General features: G+C 43.3%; 1 protein-coding gene across 1 annotated transcript in view; it reads right to left on the reverse strand.

Moving 5' to 3' along the window:
• RP1L1 (RP1 like 1) overlaps positions 1-23,162 on the reverse strand; it is a 48,629-nt gene that overhangs the window by 3,943 nt on the left and 21,524 nt on the right. Inside the window, exons 3-4 of the mRNA XM_032104977.1 lie at positions 6,814-6,982; positions 60-4,894 (exon numbers count right to left, since the gene is read on the reverse strand). Coding sequence (XP_031960868.1) covers positions 60-4,894; positions 6,814-6,982 — 5,004 coding nt within the window. The remainder of the gene's footprint in view (positions 1-59; positions 4,895-6,813; positions 6,983-23,162) is intronic.

A 23,162-nucleotide genomic window follows, 5' to 3' on the forward strand; every position in this document is an offset into this window, starting at 1 on the left:
TCTATTTCCTCCTCCTCTTCGGCCTTAACTGTTTCTTCTTCCTCTTTCTCTTCCTCCTCCTCTTTTGCTTCCTCTTCTTCCCCTTCTTTTGTTTCTTCCCCTCCTTCCTCTGCTTCTTCTTCTTTGGTTTCTTCATTTTTGGCCTCATCCTCCACCTCAGCATTTTGACTCTCTGCTACTTCAGGTTCTTCTCCATCTCCATTCAACATTGTGCTGTCACCTTCTTTTAATTCTGGTTCTTTTCCTTCATCCTCCTCCGCTTCTGTTTCACCTGCCTGAGGTTCCCCCTCATCCTTCTCCTCATTTTCTGCCCCTTCCTCCACAGAACCATTGGGAAGTGTTTTGGTGTCCTGGGCTTCTTCTGCAATGATGGCTTCCTTATTGTCATCTTTTTTCAGCCTCAGGATTTGCTTCAAATCAAAGGCTTTCATGACCGGAGCATTGGTGGCCACCACAGGGGCTCTGGCAGGTCTGGAAGCCAATTTTTTCCTCACACAGGAGTCACACGGACAATATTCCTCCTCACTGGATTGTTTGCTAATGCTGTCCTCCAAAGCTGCACTAAGGTCAAAATCTTTATCTACGTTGAATGATAAGTCTGACGTCTCCTCCAGCCTCGTCTGGGTGCCATTCTTGTCCCCAAAGAGGGACTTTTTATGCATAGTTTGCAGTCGCCATCTCCTCTGCTCAGTTTGGAGTTTGGACTCGTGTGTGGGTGGCTCCTCTGGAGGTCTTGGCATTCTCCTTCCAGCCCTACTTCTGATCTTCCTCAACTCCTTCTCTATGCTCTTTTGTATCCTTTTACTCACGTCCTCCTTCAGCTCCAGTATCATTTCATCCATCTGCTGGTTGTCTTGCAGGTTCCACCTGACTTTTAACTCATTCATGGCATTGACATAGTGAGCCATGAACTCCTTCTCAATTTTCTTGAGCAGTCTCAAGACCCAAGTTGGGTCTGGATCCATAGAGTTTTGCTGGACAAGGGATTTGGCCACACTGGTGGATGTATCGACTTTGGGCTCAGGGTCATTTGGCGACTCTTCTTGGGGCTGCCCTTCCAACTCATCTTTCAGCTCCGTCCCACCATTAGCATCACCGACATTGGCATCATCAGTGGTCGCTGGCTGATCAGCTTCTTCAGGGTTTTCTTGTGGGACTTCCTCATTCACAGCTTCAGCTTCTTCCAGTTCTCCAGTTTCAGCTAATTTATTTTCTTCTTCATTTTCATTTTCTCCCCCTTCCTCCTGACCCTGCTCACAGTTACTGCCCTGATCCTCCTTATTCTCTTCTTCCTTCTGGATTAGAGACTCCTCTCTAGCAGACTCTGCTTTTTCCTCAACTTTTGCCTCTGAGCAGGCTGTGGAAGGGCGGGATGGCTGCTCTTCCTCTTTACTTTTCTCCTCAACCTCAGTCAGTTCTGTGCCAATCTCTGAATTTTCTACTTGCTCAGCTGGTTTGAATTCCACGGTTTTCTGTGCCACCAACACAGCACCAGCTGTGCACTCTTCTCCTGAGCCACTAGAGCCACTGCAAACATCAACCCCAGAGGAGGACATGGGAGTGAAGGCATGATCCATGGATTTTGGGGCTTTAGATGCAGACACTGGCTTTGCCTGCTCACTTGCCTCTTGGCCTGAACTTGGGCTGCTCCTTTCAGCAGTGCACCCAAACCACAGGGCTTGAAAAATATTTAGCAGCTCTGTGTACCTTGACTTATTCAAAAGTTTTGAGTTTTCTGATGGATCCTCTGACTCTTCATCAAGGAGTTGGAGGCTGGCAAGACAAGTAATCAAAATGTTGGCGGAATTACTCAGTTTTCTCCCCATTGTGGGGGACACTTCGGGCAAACTGTTTGATCGGTCAAATTTGGTCTCATGTTTTGAACTGAGCAAGGCCTTCATGATCTGGACAGATGTCTGGACAGAGGATGGCAGGTCTCTCTTGCTGTTATTTTGGCTGGATGTAACTGACTGCTTGCATTCTGCCTGCTCAGCTTTGGCAGCTTCAGGTGCAACCTCAGAGATTTCTTCCTGGTTCACACATTCTTCAGCCTCTTCATTAATAGCTGTGTCTTCTGCTTTCTCTTCTTCCATGTCAGCCTTTGCTTCATCCTTTGCTTCATCCTTTGCTTCATCATTTGCTTCATCCTTTTCAGCCTCCTCCTCCTCATGCTTTTCCTCAGCTTTTTCCTCCTCTGGGGCTTCCTCAGCATTTGTACAGTGTGATACCTCAGTGGTTGACTCTGCACCTTCCTCTTCCCCATCATCTTCCATTTCATATTTCATAAGCAATGTTTCTGAAGGGATTTTCCTGAGCCATTCTTGCACAACTTCTTCTGGAGATGCATTTGGTAGAGCTGATGGCATTAAATCACCCCCTTCCTCCTGAATGCCTGTGTCTTCTATCTCTCCCTCTGCTTTTTTGTTACAAGAATCATCAGTCTCTTTATTATTCTGACCATTTACTTCAGTTGCAGCAGATTTAGAGTAGTAGGAAGTTGCTTTGGAGGAATCCAGAATTTCTTTCTGCCCTTTTCCTGCAGTCAGCATGGATTCGGTGCCGATGCTACTGATGGAGGAGTTCTTCAACATGATTGAACGCATATTTTTTCTCTTTGGCTTCCCTTTTGGTGGAGCAGGGCAGTGCAGACTACACACTGACATAGTCTCCGACACCGATGCCCGGCTGGAGTTTGACACCTTCACATGAAGATTGTTCTTGTTTGTCCGCCTTGATTTTGAAGATAGAGACATGTTTGATTGTGAACACCTATCATCAGTTTCCTGGGATATCTGTGTCGACACGCATTTAGCTTTTATTTCTGACTTTGAAGAGGCTCTTGAGGAACTACTTGTAGGATTTCCATTCCTAATCCCATCCTCAGCTGGGTGGTCAACTTTTGAACATACACTCCCACTCATGCTTCCCTGTTTTGAAGAAGAGAGTTCTGAACTAATCTTGGCATGACCCTCTCCAGCTTTTCCATTAGGACTTGAAGAACTTGAGCAGAGGGATGATGGCCTGTTGCTTTCTTCTTTATGGCTTCTCTTCTTTGAGCTTTTTGAGGATTCACTGCAGCCATCGGCAGTACTTTTTGAGCTTTTCTCTTCAGCAGGACCTCCAGTTGCCTCTGCTTCACTGGTTGATGAAATGTTTGAGTGAAGAGATCCTGACTTATGAGACGTGGCATCTCCAACAGATTTTTTCTTGGTTTCACATGAGCTTTTGGAAAAAACTGATGCTCTGCTGCCTGATCTCCCATCATCTGCATGTAGGGAATGCTTCTTTTTATTCAGAGTGGACTCAAGTGAAGACACAGATATTTCAGACTGTGCATCCAAATGAACATGGCTGTGTTTGCTCTTTTTGGACCCTCTGGAAGAGCAAGAGACACTGCATGGAACGTTCTCATCACTGCCACTTTTCTTACTGTTCCTGTCACTAGCCCTGGAACGGTGGGTTCCTTGCGTAGAACATCGTTCCCCTTCACTGCTCTCACCCCTGATTGATTGGCTTGGCTTTGTTTTTGCTGACACTGAGCTGGCTTCATTGACTTCACTTTCTTCCTGCTCTGCTTCCACCTCTTCAGCCTCTTTCTTGGGGAAGGACTCACTGGAGAAGGAGGACACCACTGGGTTTTCATCAGAGGGGTCACCCTGCTCACTCTTTTCTTTTGGCATGGTGCCGTTACTGGACTTGCTGTGCATGCTGTTGGCAGGGCTGGAGCACCGGGTGTTGTCTCCCTGATTTGCCTTCTGAAGGCTTGAGGAGGACATGCTCCTGCCCACACTGCTCATTTCCTCACACCCATTCTTCTTGCTCTGCCTGGACTGCAGGGATGACCTGGACATGACACTCCCAACTCTGCTGCTTTCAATCTCTTCTGCATCACCCTTCAAGCACTTCACAGAGGAAGCTTCGAAACAATTTTCATCCTCATTTTGTGAAATGGTTTTGGTGATCTCATGGTCTTCAGAGGTGTCTTGAGTATCCAGGTTGTTTTCACAGCTTGAATGTGACATCAAGCCCAAGGATGAAGGTCTCTGGCTGTTTCCTGTGCTTGTCCGAGTGTGTTCCTGCTGTTCTTCTCCATTGGAAGCACCTGTAGATAAATCACTTCGGCACATACACTTTTTAAGAGATCGATATGCCACTCTGTTCTTTATAGTCTCTGAGTAGGATGAGGACTCTTGCACAATGTGCTCAGAGTACTCCTCACTGGACGTGGTGTAGATGCTATCCACAGACTTCATTTTTTTGTGGACTACTCTCCTCCGGGAAGATGTGCTGGAGCACGACGATCGCGTGTGCCAGGTGCTTTGCACACTGGGCTCTTCCCTCTGGGATGTGTGTATGGGGTTCTTCCAAATGTCATAGTCCCGGTGTTTCTTTCCACAGCTGTGACAGTGGGCCTCGTCACATTCTGATTCCTCAAGTTTGGACATGTAGGAATCGATATCACAGGGATATAAGGAATCATCTGCCTCTGAGCTGGCTTCTGGGTTCATTTTCTGTAGGGGATCTACTCCACTGTCCTCCTCCACCCCTGACTCTTCACAAGGCAGCTGGTTCATCAAGTTGGACTTTTTGATCTGGGTAGACCACTGCAAAGTCTCGTCGTTGAGCAAGCGGAAGCGAACTTTCATCTCCACAGACAAGCTCCCGTCCTTGTTCACGTGGACCCGCTTCTCGATGTCATCGTTGACCAAGGACTGGACCAGGTCCCCAGGTTTTGGGTGAGGGCAGCCATTGGAGAAGGGTGCCCCGTTGTCCGGAGAGGCTGCGAGGCCGTTGGGGTATGACTTTTCTGATGACAAGGAAAATCTCATCGACCTGTTGCTGGATGCTGACCGTGGATGGATAATGCTTTTCTTGGCTTTCAGTCCGAAGTTCACTGGAGTGAAGAAAAGAAAGATGGAGAGAGATAACTCACATAAAGGTGACACAAAATAATATATAAGTCAAACCCTCAAACCAGTGAATACTGATGTTATTCCATTAAAGCCAAGCCTATGCCAATTTACATAATTTGAAAATTTGTCTTTGACTAAGTGATATCCATTAATCATAGAATAGTTAAGGTTGGAAGGGACCTCTGGGGATAATCTAATCCAACTTCCTTGTAAATGTTAAGTTTTGAATTAATAATCTGCAATAAAATCTTCTATACCTTAACTTTATTTTAAAAAACAAATTGAAACACAAACACTTTGTTTTATTAAGTGCATGCCAGGAAGTAAAATTAAGAAAAATAAAAAAAATATATATATACATACAGAGAAATTTAGTCCCAGAGTTTGGGCATTTTATCACATTGCAAATATTCCTTTATTTAACCGTGTAAGTTTTCATTCTTCTTGTTTAACCAGGGAAAAATACATGGAGAAGTGACCCTCTTCCTTATCTGGATATCAAGGGTCACACATTTGTTGTGCATCATCCACTTCTCCACTCATATTCCAAGAAATGTGTGGCCATGTAGACCAGAGCAACACTCAGTCCCTGCAGGGATGTACCACTAAAAATAGCTATAATTCTTATTAAAACATAAAGAACAAATAGAAAAGTAATTGTAAGCTAGTGATGATTGCAAAGAGAAATAGTGGGAGTTGTAGAAGAAATCAATGAGAATAAGGGAATTTAGGAATTGCCATTGGAAGAACGTCTTTATGGCCCAGTGCAGTGATCTGCACAGGTTTGTTTAGGTTCCTTCATTTCAAGCAGAATACGTTGCTATCAGGCTGTCTTGCAAGACATTAATCTGTGTTGTTTCTAATATATATTTCTCTAAAATTTCCTCGTACATATAACTGGACAATCCTGTCCCTCCATGGGCATGTGGATATGCAGCTGAATGGAGGGCATTTTAGGAAGAAAGTGTTGAACAGGAGCACATCAAAATCACATGAAATAGCTCTTCCTTCACCATCCTTATGATTGAACTGATGGATTTGCTCTCTTGATAGGCAAAGCTCCAGTTTATTTCCATGTTTCCCTCCAATTTTTTATGTCTCAGACAATGAGCATAGGATGCCTCTGTCCTTGAATTTCTACAGCTTGTTGGCAACACACAAATGAATCTTTCCCAGCTCCTGGTTTTGACAATGGAGAGAAACAGATGCACCTCTAGAGCACATTTAATTTCATCCTACAGTAAATCCTTAATACAGGTGATATTAATTGTCCTGTGGAATTGGGAAGTTTCTTTTCCTGGGCTACTGAGTGTGGCTGGTTTAAATACCTGTGACCTTAGATAAGTCATGATGGACTGCCAAAGAAATATAATCCTGAATAATCCATAACATCCTCCTTCCTGAACATAATCTTTCCATAAAAAACACGCTCTGTTGCCAAAAGGGCAGCTGTAGCCTGCAGGAGAAACTGAGTCTCCTGCTGACAGAACCAGGGCAGCCTCTGGTCCTGGTGCAGGAAAATGCAGGAGGGAAGGCATGATAGGACAGACAACGAGGGGATAGAGGATTCGTGGGAAATCTCGAGGGTCCATGGGGACAGGCACAGGAAAGGAGGGAGTTCTGGAAGGAAAAGGAGACCCAGAGATATGAAAGAGGAAGGGAAGTCAGCCAGACATGGGGAGCATGTAAAAGAAAGACTGGGGGGTGTAGGGAGGAAATCCTACAAGGAAACCAGAGAAAAAGAAGGGGAGGATGGAAAGGCCTGGGAGGCAGGGAGAGGGAAGTGCATTTTCCACATGAGATCTGCACATTGGGGCAGCACAATAGGGGCCTGTAATCCCCATGTTGTGGGACACAGGCCCGGGGACGACTGTGCGACATGGCCCCGAGGTTTTCTTACTTTCATTGTTCTCGTTGACATTGTTGCCATTGTTGGAGCAGGGAGGCAGGTTGGGCAGCTTCTCCACTGAGTGTTTCCTCAAATTCTCCATGGATACAGGCTTGAACGGCTCCCGGCCGACACACACCAGCACGTTGGGGCAGTGGAGCAGGGCCTGCATGCTGTCGATCTGCAAAGGGAACAGCAAGTGGAGCACCATAAGCACAGACCAAAGAGTTTGGCTCTTCCAGGCCTGGAACCAATTGGCAATGAGCTGCCACCTAAATAAAAGAGTATTTGGATAATGCTCTCAGGCATGCAATTCTGTTTTTGGGGTTTTCCTGTGCAGGGCCAGGAGCTGGACTTGATGATCCTTGTAGATCCTTTCCAACTCAGGATATTCTGTGATTCAATGAAAATAAACGTGGTTCTGGAGAGCTTTGGGGTCTACCAGAGCTTACTGGAGAATTCTTCCATTGAAAGAGAAGCTCTGCTATGTTTTGATCAGATTTCCTAGGATGGGGAAGGGGTGGGAGAGATTGCCTAAGGGAGACTATATCTCATTTATTATATATTATATAAGATTTTACATATTCTGGGAAAAATTTAGGTATATTCCACGTGGTAGTGAGGAAGAGGGTGGAAGTGGAGATGTTTCCATTTCCCTTACAGAGAATTATAACATTTAAATTCTTCTAATTCCTGTATGGGGCAGCTTTTATTACCTGAAAAATGCTACATCTCATTTTGTCCCTTAGCTGATCTTTTTCTTGCTCCAGAAGAGGGACAAGAGCTGTGGCTTCCCCTAATATTCTCTCAAATACTGCCTCAGTTATAAGCCCAAGTATTGCCTCAGTGGTGGACAACAAAGGACGTTGTCCCCAGCGTGGGAAGTGCCTGTGAAGGAATCTTTGTTCCTCCACGAGAACTCAGGTTCTCACCCTTCATCCTCACCATGTGACCTGTTCCTGGATTACACACCAAGTCCTTCGTGAGTCACTTCCCATGGAATCCTAGAATAGTTTGGGTTGGAAGGGACCTTTTAAATGCCATCCAGTCCAACCCCTTACAATGAGCAGGGACATCTTCAGCTGGATCAGGTTTCTCAGAGCCCCATCCTACTTTTACCCAAATACAATTGTCTCTCTCAAAGAACGGGAATCAGTCCTGTGGGAAGCACTGGGCAGACAAATGCTGGACTCATCTTCCATCTTGTTTCTGCAGCCTCTCATTTGAAAGACTGAAGCTGAGCTCTCAGCTAAAATACTTGATGTCTTTCAAAAGAAGTAGAAATCTCTCTTGCTGTCTGAGAGGACTTTAAAGTGGCCAACATTTGGCAGCTTTGTGCTGCCAGGGGTCTCCATAATCTGGGATGTCCCTTCCTCCTCAGCCAGCTACATCAGGAGAATGTCTCTAGAGCATACAGAAAACCTCAACAAGAGGTGACCGCTCCATGGGTTACTAAGCCAGCGCCAGTGGTGGGCTCAGCAAGATGCACCCTGACCTCACCTTGTCACTTGATTATCATCCCCTTAATGAGAACCAAGATAAGGAATCTCAGAGGAGCAGCGACGACAGTTCTGCAGTTGTCACATGCGCCTGAAATAACAGCGCATGACGGACAGACCTCGGCCTCTAAATATTGTTACAGCCAAGGAATGAAGAACCAGGGCCCCTTCAGAGCCCAAGCCCTCAGTTTGTGAAATGCCTCTGGAGTTTTCCAAGATGTTTCACCAGGACTGTGGGACGCACCAAGGGATTGGTGCTGGATCTGGTGCAAATAAGAGGGTAAATGTGTGGAGAGTGAAAGAGCAAGACAGAGATAAATGGAAGCACATTCTACATCCAGCTTATCACTTCTGATAACATTTTTTACAATAAAACTCACGGCATCAACTTTTTAGTGGAAATACAGTAAAATCCCATCGTCTTCCCATTATTTTTTATTTTCTGTTTGTGTTCTAACAACACTTGTGATTTAGGCCCAGCCAGTTTGCTATGAAACCCAAAATAAGAGAGCTTTGCTCACTGAAACTTTCATTAAAACACCGCAAAGCAGCAAAACTGCCAAATTCATGTGATGGGTACCCTGAAGCTGAAAAATAGCTTGCAAATCTCACTTTGCTTCTGTTCACTCCACTTCTGATCCATCTATTCCTAAAGAAAACATCTTTATCTATTCCTAAAAAAAACATCTTTCTAGCTCACTTTTAAAGTTTATAGAAAGCCTAGAATTTAATAAACCAAATATTTTGAGCATGTTTTCGCCACCTGTATATTTCATTTCCTTCTTTACTTTTCTGTTCTTTTTTTTTTCTGTTCATTTTTCTTCTTATTTTTATTCCTTTGATGAAATCTTTTCCCCGATTTAATACAAGTGGAAAAAAAAGTGAGGATAAAAAAGAAGGAAGAGAAGAGGAAAAAAAGGGAGAGAAAAAAAAAGAAAAATAGGCATGAAATGTGTTCCATCCCTAATGTAAAAGAATCTGTCTTTAAAACCCCACTAAGTTTAGAAACTGTTCCTGTTTGTAAAGGATTTTTTTTTCAGTGAAAGCTATTTTTCGCCCTCATTTTCTTACGTGGTTCTGTGTCTGGGTGTAGATATTTCAATCACACTCATCACTGCTGCGTTGGGCGTGCAGAAAATAGATGGTGCCAATGACAGAGAGTCAGGGATCCATGGAGCTGACCCGTCTGAGTTAGGGAATTTATACATCCTTTTATATGGAATACATTTGTGTTATGTCACTTAAAATAGTCTGTATTTGAAGTACAGGGTATTTCTGACAGCAGCAGCACTTTAGCAGTGTTTGTGTCTATAACGTAAATTTTCTTCCTAATGTCTTGCAAGCTTCATCTCTTTGAATTAATAATTCCAGAGATTCACCTTTGTAATGCTTCATTGTTAAAAACATTTTGGTAGCTGTAGATACAGCTGAATGTTTTCTGAGGGTTAAATACATCCTGTTTCTCACATTGATTTAATGCAACATCCACTGTTTCAGGGCAGTGCAGGGTTGGGATAACAGTTCATTCCATGTGCTCCACATGGAGCCTTCCCACACTTCTGCAGGAATCCCATCCTCTCAATGTGTCACTGCCTGGGCTATCTAGAGAACATCTGTCTTCAGGGCCATCAATATGACATTTTTTACTAGTGCTGAATAATCGCTAAACAGCACATCCCCTCTTGGGTATTTAGCAACTTGCAGCTCACTCGATGTGTCCTGGGTGAGGCCCATGCGGTTCTTCTCGGATTTCCTTCTTTTTAAGGAATGTATAAAAACTATTTATAATCTGAAGGGATCAGATCCTGACCCTGCAGGCATTCCACTGTCCTCTGTTGCTCCTGGAAATGCTGAGTGAAATATTGGCCCCATTTCAAGCAGTGGTAGGGTCTCACCTGGCTTCTCTGGAGCCTGCATCACGTTGCCTAGAGCTGGGAAGTGAGGAAAACTGGGAGCTTTCTTTCCATCAGCACCATCATGGAACAGTTTGGGTTGGAAGGGACATTAAAGCTCGTCCAGTTCCACCCCCTGACAAGGCAGAGACACCTTCCACTAGCCCACGCTGCTCCAAGCCCCATCCAGCCTGGTCTTGGACACTGCCAGGGATCCAGGGGCAGCCACAGCTTCTCTGGGCACCCTGGGCCAGGGTCTCCCCACCCTCACAGGGAACAATTCCTTCCCAATATCCCATCCATCCCTGCCCTCTGGCAGTTTGAAGCCATTCCCTGTGTCCTGTCCCTCCAGCCCTTGTCCCAAGTCCCTCTCCAGCTCTCCTGGAGCCCCTTTAGGCACTGGGAGGGGCTCTGAGGTCTCCCTGGATCCTTCTCTTCTCCAGGTGAACACTCCCAGCTCTCCCAGCCTGGCTCCAGAGCAGAGGGGCTCCAGCTTCTTTTTTGCTATTGTGCAAGAGAAGTGATTCTGTTCTTCTTCTTCTTGGACACAACAGCTACCAAAGAGTTTTCATGACTCGTGCAGCTGTATTTTCCACGCAATTTCTGCCAAGGATTTTCATGCTGGGGGAAGAAACTGGACATCAGACAGAAACTTGGAGAGAGATAAGATTACAAGATGTGGCAGTAGGACCATGGTGAAAAGCAGACACAGTAGCTATTCATGTTTCAGAACCACGTGAGCCCCAGAGAAAGAGATGAAATATTAGATGGGACTAAATTCTGAGAAAATAATCTGTTGTTGAATTGCTGTTCAGATTAGGTAAGAGGTGGGAATGATCTTGCAGAGAACAGTGTGAATTCCAACACATGTAGGAAAAGGAAGATTTGATGAGATGACCTCCAGAAGCCTTTTCCAAATTCAGTGATAATGCGGTTCTGTGATTTATCGCAGGAGAGGTGGATGTTATTTCATGGAGACATGAATTGAGGGAAAGTGGGGTAAGCTGAAAGATAAGAAGGTGAACGTTCTTATCTGCTTTAGCTCTCACACACAGTGGAGAAATCTGAATGCCACTGAATGGGGATGTGTTTCATCTGAAGGTTGATCTTCATGATCTTGGAGGTCTTGTTCAACCTTAAAATTTCTATGATGATTCTATAATTTTAAAGCAGTAGTAAGACCTTAGATATTTGGTGCTCTCTTTTAGGGTGGGAGAAGATCAGAAGATGCCTCAGTGAAATGAAGTGGTGGCCACTCATTGCTCAGCACAGATATTTTCCCATATTAAATTTTCCTCTGTTTGCTCTCTTCCAAGCAGTAGCCAAGTGAGGAAATCCTTCTGCCAAACAGATTCCTCACTTCCCTCAGGCTGCCACAGCATGATTCCTGAGCACCCATGACAGGATATTCCAAGAAAACAGTATTACATCCCACCACAATTTAGCTAAAAAAACCCCAAAGGCAATGGATTGTAAATACTTAAATTCTGGTGATCATCTGAAGAAGTTGTGACGGAGAAGAGAATGCCCTACTCTAACATCTCTCCATTAATTCATCCCACAGGATTGTAACTCATCTACAATCAAGGCTTCTTGCACATTGGTGGAGAGCAGCCAATATTTTTGGGTGACAGGTAATTTCACTCCAGGAAAGCCATCTGCTTCAGGTGGAATATTCCCCCTTGGACATGCCTGACTCTCACTGATGACAGAGTCAATCATCTCAATGCAGTTGTCTAAATCTAGTAGATTCCTAGAACAATTTGAGATGATCTAGAGTATCCGATATGTGCCTGAGGATGGCTGACAGGATACAAGATAAATATGAGACTAGAAAGCTCAGCAGGAAACATCAACCACATTCACAGAGTTAAAAAATGAGGTGTCTTCATTTTCAAGCTGAATCCCAAAACATGGGATCTTCAAGAAAATTTTAATCCGTAAGTGAACAGTCTGGAATAAAACGGAAGAGAAATGGTGGCTTATGATAAAGGTGTTTGATGGGTTAGGAAAGAGTTCCTTTGGATCTCTCAGGTCCCATTTAAGCCTTTTTGGAGTTCCCTCAGTGTAACTCAATCACAATTAAGGCTGTGGATGATCAGAGACAAAAATCCACCGAAATTCATGGGATCAGTGTCTAGCAGTTGGCACTTGGTGGGCTGGAATAGACTCCCATTAAAGTTTTATTGCATAATCCCTGAAAATTAAATCAGGTTTCTCAATCTTACTGTAAAATCTGACCCAAGTCCCACGGTAATGGATGGAGAGAAACTTGGTGACCTCCACAGACTCTGGATCAGGATCTAAGAGGATTATGGATGCCGTGAGCGAAGTTCTGGACAAGAGCCCAGGTTGGATGAGGCATGGAGCAGCCTGGTCCAGTGGAAGGTGTCCCTGCCCATGGCAGAGAGTTGGAACAAGATGATCTTTAAGGTCCCTTCCAACCCAAACCATTCTATGATTTATGATTCATTACCCCCCCACCACAGGAACTCCCTGCCCCAGTGGGATATGGCATTTACGGGTTGTTTCAAAAAAGCTCCACTTTATTTCCAATAAAAATGTTTTACAGACATTAAGCTCCACTGGGTAGGTCACCACAAGTGAGGTGTAAAGGAAAACACATCTCTCTTCTGAAATACCCCTTTCTTTTCCAGTCTGGCTGCTATCCATTGAGGATGGATTGTCTCCATGAATTTTGCTGTACAGAACCCACCAACTGCTGTGATCTCAGCAAGGACCTCTAGGTGCTACTGCAACACAATGCATAATAAAATGTCCTCAATACCTTTACAGGAGAAAGTCAAACATAACACCTCTAAAACACGGAAGCAGCTGGTTGTTGTGGAGAACATGCCTCCCTCTGGCTCTTCCCGGAGAAAAAAGAACCACTCTCAGCCTTGCTCAGCTCAGAAGCTGAACACAGATACCAGCTTGGGATGAAGGCAGAGTGAAGGAGACACCCTTGCTCTCCCTCTGCTGGCTGCCAGCCAACCAAAGACATTTGAGAGAAGGACAGAATGGGGAAATAATGCAAGGCATGGTTCAGAGGACAAGTCCATAAGCTAATTCACCTTCCAAAGGAGTTCAGAGATGCATGGGAGAAGCAGAAGAAGCTGGAAACAGACCCACTCAGGCTAACGGGCTGAGTCCATGGCCTGTGCTGTCTCCCTGCCTCCTTTCCTAAAGCTCTTCCATCGGCTCCATTTTGTTTTCCACTCCCATTTACAGCTCCTTGGAGTGTGAACAACCCTGTTGTTTTGTGGTTGTGCCACATCCAATCTGGAGGCATGCAGACTCTGAACTGATGTATCATGGTTTAACAATGATAAATTTTGCATTTTATTCATGCAAAGAACCCGTTTGCCCCTCCCTTCCCCAAACTTTCCACCAGAGGAATTAGAGAGTGGTTCTTCTGGGGAGTGGTTGGGTAATCTGTGGTCAGAAGGTGAATCATGGGGTGTTGCCACTCCATGCCCACATACAAATTAGCAAAGTAGTGGAAGAAAAGGAGGAGGAAGAAATCAGGAAGTGCATGACTTGTTCTCCCTTTCTCTAACTTCAGCAGGGGTCAAAAGTGTCCTCCCCATCATCAGGAGGAAGACAGAACAAGAGGTAATAGTGAACTTAGACCGAGGAAATACTGCATGGAAATGGATCTAATCCTCTGGAAATGGTAGCATCCAAATTATTAGTCCAAAAGAGAGCACACAGCATCCCTTCCATCTCCCAAATCAAAACTCACACGGATTCTTAAACTAAATTAAGTATCAGGCCCCCAAATCCACATAGAATCATGGAATGGTTTGTGTGGGAAGGGGCTTCAAGGATCATCCCATCCCACCCCCTGCCATGCCCAGGGACACCTTCCACTAGCCCAGGGTGCTCCAAGCCCCGTCCAACCTGGCCTTGGACACTTCCAGGCTTCCAGGGGCAACCACAGCTTCTCTGGACAACCTGTGCCAGGGCCTCACCATCCTCGCAGGGGAGAATTCCTTCCCAATATCTCATCTAACCCAGCCCTCTGGCAGTGGGAAGCCATTCCCCCTTGTCCTGTCACTCCATGCCCTTGTCTAAAGTCTCTCTCCATCTTGCAGGCTCCCGTCAGGTACTGGAAGGCCACAATTAGCTCATCCCCAAACCTTCTTTTACCAAAGAAAGAATCCTAAATCAGGACAGATTCCAGCGTCCAAGGCTCTCGTAAGAGCAAGTGATTTGTTAAACATAAATTACAAGCTGATATCTTTATTTGATGCTTATTTAATGAGAATAGGAGCAAGTCCAATGCTCCAGATGCTGAAATGCAGCAATATAAGATAATTTGTCATTTCAACACTTCTACAAACATCAGCATCTTCTAGGTTTTTACAGACAGGACCTGTTCATTCTTCAGGTTTGCCCGCAGTGTAAAGATGCGTGAAAAAATGAGAGTTTGGAAGGCCATGAAGCACTCAAAGAGCCAAGTAAAATATGTGAAAAAGGGAGGAAAAATGCAATAATGCCCTGCTCTGCTTTCTCAGTCAAACACAGGCAAAGATCATGTGTAGCTATTGCTCTGCTGGCAGCTTTTCCTGGAGTACTCATGGATGCCCTTTCCCTGTGTGTGACAATTTGCACATATATAAAATACTCATTCTGGGTCTCATCCTGGAAATACTTCGGATGAAGAACTCTTTCATCATTCCAAGAGAAATACTGCAATCAGAAATTCAGTGTCTGTTGGAAATCACTTGGGTAGCAGCAGAAGAGAAACACCCCATGGGAAAAGGGAAAAGGGGAAGGAAGAGGATTGATGGGGAAAATGAAGGCATGGAGAAAGCATGCTTTTGAGAAACAGGTGAAGAGGATAAAAATGGGAAGAAAAGTGATTTCTAGCCTGGTTCAGTTTGGAATTTTTGATTGTGTGCCACCGGTCCTGCGCCTGTGCAGGATGAGCTGGCTCCTGATGAAGGCTATGGGATGTTTCCCAAGGACTTCACAAAGTGCTGGATTGATGTGGGGAGATCTCCACAGTGCATGGGTCTTGTATGCAAGTTTTGATGGTCTTTTCTCTCCCCACCTACCCTGTCAGCTCAAATTAGGTCTGACACTGCTCAAGCTGGGAAACAGCCAGAGAAAGAGCAAACTGCTGTTAAAGGTGCAAATTTCAACTGAGAAGAGAGGATGGCCTTTCTAGAAAAGTTTCGCTGCTGATGTTTTTCACCTTCTGACTGAAATCAGAGTCCCCCACCTGCCCCTTTGGCATCGGCTTCATTAAATCTGGTCCATCCAACATTGAAAATGATGAGTCAGAGTAACATCCACTCCACCCCAAGAGCCTGCCCTGATCCTCTCCTGGGGCAGGATTAGCTTAAAAATTGACGTGCCTCAAAAAATGTAAAGCATTTGGTTCTTGTGCTCAGCCTTGTGGTGGCTGAGTCAGTGGGAAGGATCCAATTTGGGAGTTCAAGCTTCTCCCCATGACCAGAAGTTGTCAAAACTCGCTCCTTTCGTGTGGAGAATATTTACACTGTGGATGAGAAGGTATTCCAGTTGGAAATGGTGGGGGGAAAAGGGAAGGACGACATAGCTGTGCTCCAGTTATCTGTAGGAGCTGGGATTGAGGATATAAACCCTCCTGGATCAAGCTCACAGATCCATAGGGAATTGATCCATGGTCTTGCCATCTTGGATATCTCTTAGCACAAACACTGTGGGTACAATCTGTGGACTCCAGAAGCTCTGGGCATAAAGAGAGACCCATTCAGCTGAAAAAAATTTGGTTTAATTGAATATTTTTCTTGTTATTGAGTCCAGGTTTCACTCTCGATTTGCAAAGTCCACAATACAAATGGGAAAGGTGGGAAGGTTTCTACTTCCAGACCTTGCTAAGAGTTGCAGCAGAATCCTTTGAATTCCCTGTTCAAGGCCAAAAAGGAAGAAGAAAATTCATGCAAATGCAAAAATCCTCTCTTTTCCTCACCTTTTACTCGTTAAAACCTCTAAAATCTGAATTTGTAAAACCTAATTTCCATATGAAAAAACCCCACAGACTTTCCTGTGAAAACTCTTTGCAGAAACAGTGATTTCTACTGAAAGTACTTACAGAAAATTCACAGTTTTTCCAGGAGAGGGTGGAATTCTGCTATTTTTTGTACTCTCAGCAAATGAATAAATAGAGAGATCATGGTGACAAATCTTACTCTCCTGAAGTCCACTTTTATTCTGTGCTCCTTTTCTGCACTATAAAGGGAACCATCAACAGGAAAAGCTTCACATTTCTCATGAAATACTTTGTAACACAACTTTTTCTGGTGAACCCTGATTTTTTCTGGCAATTTACTTGTTACTGACATAGATTTGGTTTTATTGGCTCAATATATTTTGCCATAAATAAAATCCTCATACAGGATTTTTATATCAAGTCTAAATGACTGTTGTGCACTTTTGTGCTCTTTGTTGCATTGAAAAATCTGCATTTTTAAAGTCTGGGTGATTTTTTCTTCTTTAACTGTCTCTAATCTTTCCAGAGTTCTAAGCTTCCATACGTGGGTAACTATAGAAGTAATTTTCCCATAAGTAGTTTCTAAAATTTTTTTAAGATGGAAGAAAACCTAAATGTGAAAAAATTGTACCTTTAAAACATTCAATTCCTTTTCTTTCAAAACCGCTTGCATTTAGAAACAAAAATAGTTTGTTTTGGGGAAAACCCAGAAATGCCAAAAATAGTTGCAAGAGGAGGTACCTATAGCATGGCAGAAAATTTTGGTTGTATAATGAAGTCGATAAGGACAAGATAAATGAGTGGTGGCATTTTCTAAATTGCTATTAGGAAAAATTAGGAAATATTAGTGGTCATAGCACCAGGGCTGCCAGAGCTCCAGGAGGGTTTGAACAACACTCTCAGGCACATTGTGGGATTTTTGTGGTGTCCTGTGCAGGACCAGGAGTTGGACTACACGATCCTTGGGAGTCCTTTCCAGCTCAGGACATTCCATGATTCCGTGACTATTGCATATACTCAATAACATGATTGGAAACATCTTTGCCCTGGATTAAATTCAAAAGGATTAGAAAGCAATTACACTTTGCTCCATGATTACTGAAGGAACAAAACCTCCTCAGGCTAAAGGAACCATCTGCATTTGGTGTATGTTAGATAAGAAAGTACCAGATTTGCTGCATGTTAGATAAGAAAGTGGCCAAACACAAGGTCCCTTTAACTCTACGTTGTAAGGCACTGGGCCAGATGATCTCAGGGCATCTCAAAGGTTCACAAAACACACCTGGATATGAATCTTCTTGTGGATGAGGTTCATGGAAAGTTTTGCTGAGGTTTACAGATCGCTTGTGTAAATCTCATTGGAGTCATTGTGGTTTTGGCACGAAATCAGAGAATATCGAACCTGAAACCTGTGGTTTGTTTTTAGACCATGAGTCACACACGTAGTGGGTGGAAAAGTGGCACAGCTTGCTTAATAACAACGGTTTGCTCCAGATCAGGGGCTGGAATTGGTTGCAATCCTTCATACCTGAGCACAGAAACTGAGTGTCACAGTGAATACGTCAACGTGCAACCAGAAAATTAATGATCCCACAGAGGCAAATTATCACCTCCCTTCTCTCACTGTTTATATACACCACATTTTGAACCAGCTTATCTGCCTCCACGTATCCCCTTTTCCTCCTGCACTTCCATCAGGGTCTTGATGACACCTGTCATTAAGACAGATGAGCTTGGTAGAGAGCCCAAACGTGAGTGGCCGAGAGGATGCCTGCGGGCAGCCTACAGATGTCCTAGGAATGGCTCTATGGATGTGTAAATCTGAGTCAGGAAATATGTCAGACAAGCCTGTTTCCTGGCCTTGCACCCCCAGGTCGCTGTAAATACAGTCATTATTATCAAGAACTACTTAGTGATAATGGTTAGGCCACCAGTTTGGCTAATAACAGCTAAAAATAAAAGTTCTGCCTTTACTGCTAAATTAAATCAGTTCTGGATCCAGGGCACTGGAAGAGCGTTGCCTCTACCACTCTTCTTAGAGTAGGCTTTAGTGCATTTAAAGCCTGGATCAACTGGCACTCTCCCAAGCAATTCCTGGGCAGATCTGGGAGTTAACACATGCCAGGGAGCTTTTCTAAGAAGTGGCTTGAAGGTGGCCACCCCTGTGGGAATTAGACCCTATTTTGGGTGCTAGAGTGTGTGATTATCCACAGGTGGTTCCATTTGATGCCAGAGTCTGTGCCCTGATACTCTTCTGGCTACTGGAATAGCCGTGTAGGCCCATTCTGCTGCTTTGGGCTGAAGATCTTACCCTACAGGTTGCTGGAGGCTGGGAAGATACACCAGAGAAGGTGTATTTGGGCCATTCTGTCTTTCTCCAAGACTAGGACATGGTCGAAGACAGCTTGATTTGCCCCAGAATGGTTGGTCTTGCCTAAGTGCATCCCATGCCAAATTCCACACAAATACAGGAGAAAACTGAGGGTTCTTACCCTGAGTAGTTTCTAATAATTAATCCTTTACAGTCTCCAGTTCGTGGTGCCTGGGGAAACATTCTTTAACTCGTGATTGCTCCGCTGATTAACCTGAACGGCAATTCCCTGATCCCCCATGGAAAATCGGTGGCACACAGTGCTCCTTCTGCAACGTTCTCACTTGGAGAATTTGAGGCAAAATCGAGTCTTTCTGGTCATCCCCTAGACCTTTCCAGACAACAAAACCGGATCACATTCACTCATCAAATGTAACAACTTACAGTCAGCCTTGAGTGCACCCAAACAGAAAAACATCTCAACCTCGGCCTGACTCCAGCGAACATAAAACTGGCCACATCCCCTGGAGGGCTGATAAATCCCATTTGAGCTGCTCTTGGTAATTGCCACCAGTAGCCATAAACTATGTAGACTATTTGCCATCTCACAGTGTGGTTTCAAACGCCATGTGAGGAGGAGCGTTGGATTTTAAGGGAGGGTTTTGTTTGGTTTTTGTTTTAATTTAGGACAGCCAGTAAAAGGAAGGCCTCATGATTCAGAAATCAGGCCATCTGTGCCTGGACACAGTCATGGTGCTGGGTTCCTGTGACTTAACAAAGTCTTAATGACTGTTCAGCTGGTGGGTCCTGGATAATTGCCATTTGTAAGGGAAATCCTCTGTTACTGCCTCATAATCCTGCACGTCATTTCTTACAGCCTGGGAGGATTTCTGCCCTTTCTGTGATCCCTGTCTCTTTGTCCCCAGAGACATCCTTCCCTCTCCAGAGGCAGGCAGTGAGGATCTGAACAGAGGTGCATTCCTGTGGTTTAGACCATGAGGAAGAAAACCCACTATGTGGTATAAAAACTTCCTAGAATGGAGCCAAAAGGTCATTTCATGGAGAAGACAACCCACAATTATTCTTTTTCTTGAGATATCTGCACACCTGGTTCTTTTTTTTAGTGTAGAACTGATGTTCCCAGTAAAAATTAGGAAAACTGTGATTTCCAACAGTCTCATCAGCCAATTGATGTAAAGTCCCGTGTCTTATGTTTGCCAATATCTAAATATCTGTAGTACTTTAGAACCAGTGTAAGAAAACTTGGGCCTGGGTTAATTTATGTGACAAGTCGAAGTTACTCTTCCAATCTTCTATAGGGTCTCACAGGCAAAATGTCCCCCCATCCTAACTGCTTCACAAGCTAGTCAGATTTAGATGAATTAATTTAGTCCAGGACTGTCTATATTTTAGTGCTCGAAGTTTCATTGGTCAGTTAATTGTGTGTCATTGTTAACTTAAATAACAAATTTCTCTGTTTGGGCAGTTAATCCGATTATATCCAGTTAATCACCTGGAAAACACCAATGAGTGGCTTGACCTGAAAAAAAAGCTTTATGATTTATACCTTTTTTCTTGTTGAAAATTTAACTTATTTTCCTTACCTAAAATTGAATTAAATTTTTCTCCAGTCTGATATTCATCAAATTTCTAGGCAAGAAAAATCTTGGTTAATTTGGAAAAATGGGCTATTTTCCCTAACGAAATGAATGTTCCAGCACTTCAGACCTACTTTCTTCAGTGGGACTAGGATTTCCTAGTAGGAAATCTGCTTGATATCTAGGATTAAAAATACTGGTTTCACCTCACTCAAGGCTTCAGGTATTAGAATGAAAATGGAAATACGTAAATATCAATAGAACCAAACTGGATTTCCTTCCGTGGGAATCAGGGCTTTAAAATTCTCAGATTCTATGATTTAACTTTGAGTTACGGTTGAACTAAACTTAGAAGTTTGCTGGAAAAATTTGTGGACTACAAAAGGAAGAAAACACTTTTCTCTGCTTTCTCAAATCAATACTCCATGAAAGGAACACAAAACAAGCTGGTTCCATGTGTGTCTATGTTTATACCCACATAAAGATTTGTAATCTTGAAACACCCTGAATTTATTCAACAAAATGGTAAAAATATTAAAATGGAGAAGATCAAAACAGAGCCACTGGGACAGAAGTGATTAAACTCATTTTAGGATTTAAGTTTACATCTGAAATTACAGTAGTAGAAGAAACAAAAGGAGATTGAAGAACAAACACTCTGAGGTCATGAATGGCTCTTCCATTGATGGAAGATTGACTAACATGTAGGACAGGAGATTTTCCCCCTCTTTTTGTGTTTGGTTTTCAAGAGATCAAGGAAAAACTGGCTGCAAAAGGGAAACTGTGTACCTGCTATTAAATGCTGTGAATTTTGTTTTTCTGAGACAGACTAAGTCAATTCAGCAGTAGTCCAGATGCATTGCTGAGGAATTATTCTGCTAATCTGTCAAAATGTGGAAAAAAGTATCAAAAGTTACTGTTCCACTCAGTCTCAGCCCTCTTTCCCAGGAAGATCTCTGTACTAAGTCATGGGGGAAAAAAATAGATAATTGGCGTAAAAGAAGTTTACAAAATTATTTAAAGAGAATCTGAATTATTCTTCAAAGAGAATAACGTGAGAAAAAAGAAAATACTCAAGAAATATGAAACATGGAGATACCTTTGAACGATCATGGAAGACTGGAAATTTCTTTACATTGGCTTTAAAAGAAAATGTAAATTTAAGTATAAAGACAAGATGTACAGCTAAAATTAAACTCCAGCTCCAGCGGAAGGAAGTTATTTCAGGAAAGCTCACAAATTTGTGCATTGAATTCGCTATTTTCACTCCTCAGTGAAACAGTTACATCTGGTGAAAACTCAGACACAACAGATACCTCTGTGTATCAGAAACAGAGGTCTTGAAGCTGAGATATGACAAGAAAACTTAAAAGAAGAACAGACTTTAGAGAATCCAAGTGAAAAGAAAAGATTGGAAAATCCAAGACAGAGCGAATTTTTTGTGATGCTTTGCACCCAAGCCTAGAGTAACAGGAAGCCCTAATAGGAATGGTTGTTAAATGAACAGTAGGGAACAGCTAAAAAGCTGGAGGTAAATTACTAAAAATTAATAATGGCCAAAAATATCTCTGTAAAAGATTCCCAGGAAAGGTATTAATAATCACATATCTCCTAATTATGTGGCAGCTGATAATGTTGCTGATGTTGGACCCACCGTCACCTACCACTGTGATATTCTGCACAGGAATTAAAGGAGTGAAACTCAAATTATTAAGGTATAGAAAATCAACTCCTTATTGACAAAACAGTAATGAAAATTTTCATATTAAGAAACCCGAACCTGAAGGGATTGTGGAGAGATTAAGTGGCGGTGTTTCATCCACACATTTCTGTGTGGAAATGTTGGAAAAGACCTCCAAGATCATCAAGTTGAAGATATTGTGTTTACAGAGTGCTCATTGAGTGCATATCCCACCTAAAGTACTGGTGTTTATAATGAGTAGAAGGAAAATTGTGGGAAATTCATTTAGGAATTACAAGGGGAACATCAAGACTGCACTAAGAAGTAGAAGGCAAAACTTTTATTTAGAGAAATCAGTGAAAATTCTCAAAAATTGAAGAAGAGGGAGTTGCTATCAGCTCTCAAGATTATTATGTCCATCTGGACTGAACAGGAGTCGAAGTCTTGAAAACTGGAGAAATCAAAGGCAAAATAAGTTAGTTATCCATAGATTACAAAATATCTAGGTAGCAGGACTGGGTTTGGTTGGAAGCTCTTTCCAGAGTGGTGGGAACAGCAGAAAGCTCTATGATAAGACATGGTGCTTCCACCAGGAAGGATGGCTTAAATTATCCTCTCCCTCTCTCCTTCCTACTGCACCTTCCCCTCCCTGTGCCAGGTAAAAATTATTTTATTGCAAAATATTCCTGCACTTTTTTCCCCTCCTGGATAATGGGTCACTTGAACTCGGGTCATTTCAGTCACTTGGCACAGAAAGTGACACCACAAGTGGTTGTGTTTTTACCACTGAGGAGCTGGCACTCAGCCCTGTAAAGGTGGGAAAGGTGTCAAAGGAGCTGGGAATCTCCATTCAGCTGCAGGGACAGGCAGAAGTCAGGATAACTCTTGAGACCCCTTCAAAAAATGGAAGTAAAAGTTAGTTAGCTAAAAAGAGATGGAGAAGAAGTCAAGAGAATCTCAGGTTTGTCAGGAAATTCCTTTGGTAACAGAAGAATGAAGAGATTGTCATGCCCTGAATTTATTATAAGAGTTCCCCAACAGCAGATTCACCAATTTATCAATACAAAAAGTGTCTCTTGATCCCACTCAATCCTCAATTACTTATGCCTTAATGGGTTATTTTATCATAATGTTGAGAATCCCATGTAATGAGCAGGATCCTGTTCTGTGGGGAGCTGTGCAACCACAAGGTGCTACCTAAGGGCCACCTTATTCTGTCGAATTCCCAGTGGTCAGGTATGGAAAAGTTGAACCTTTGTTGGGACATGCCTCCCAGGAAAAGGTGGGAAACTCCATTACTAAAAGTTTATTTAGGGTTTTATGCCCACGTGCAAAACATTAAACCTCCTATTGACCACAAACAATATTTGGAATGGAGTTCTTGAGTGGCTGAACAA

This window comes from Corvus moneduloides, chromosome 3, assembly GCF_009650955.1.
Source record: "Corvus moneduloides isolate bCorMon1 chromosome 3, bCorMon1.pri, whole genome shotgun sequence".
In the NCBI taxonomy this organism is placed as follows: Eukaryota; Metazoa; Chordata; class Aves; order Passeriformes; family Corvidae; genus Corvus; species Corvus moneduloides.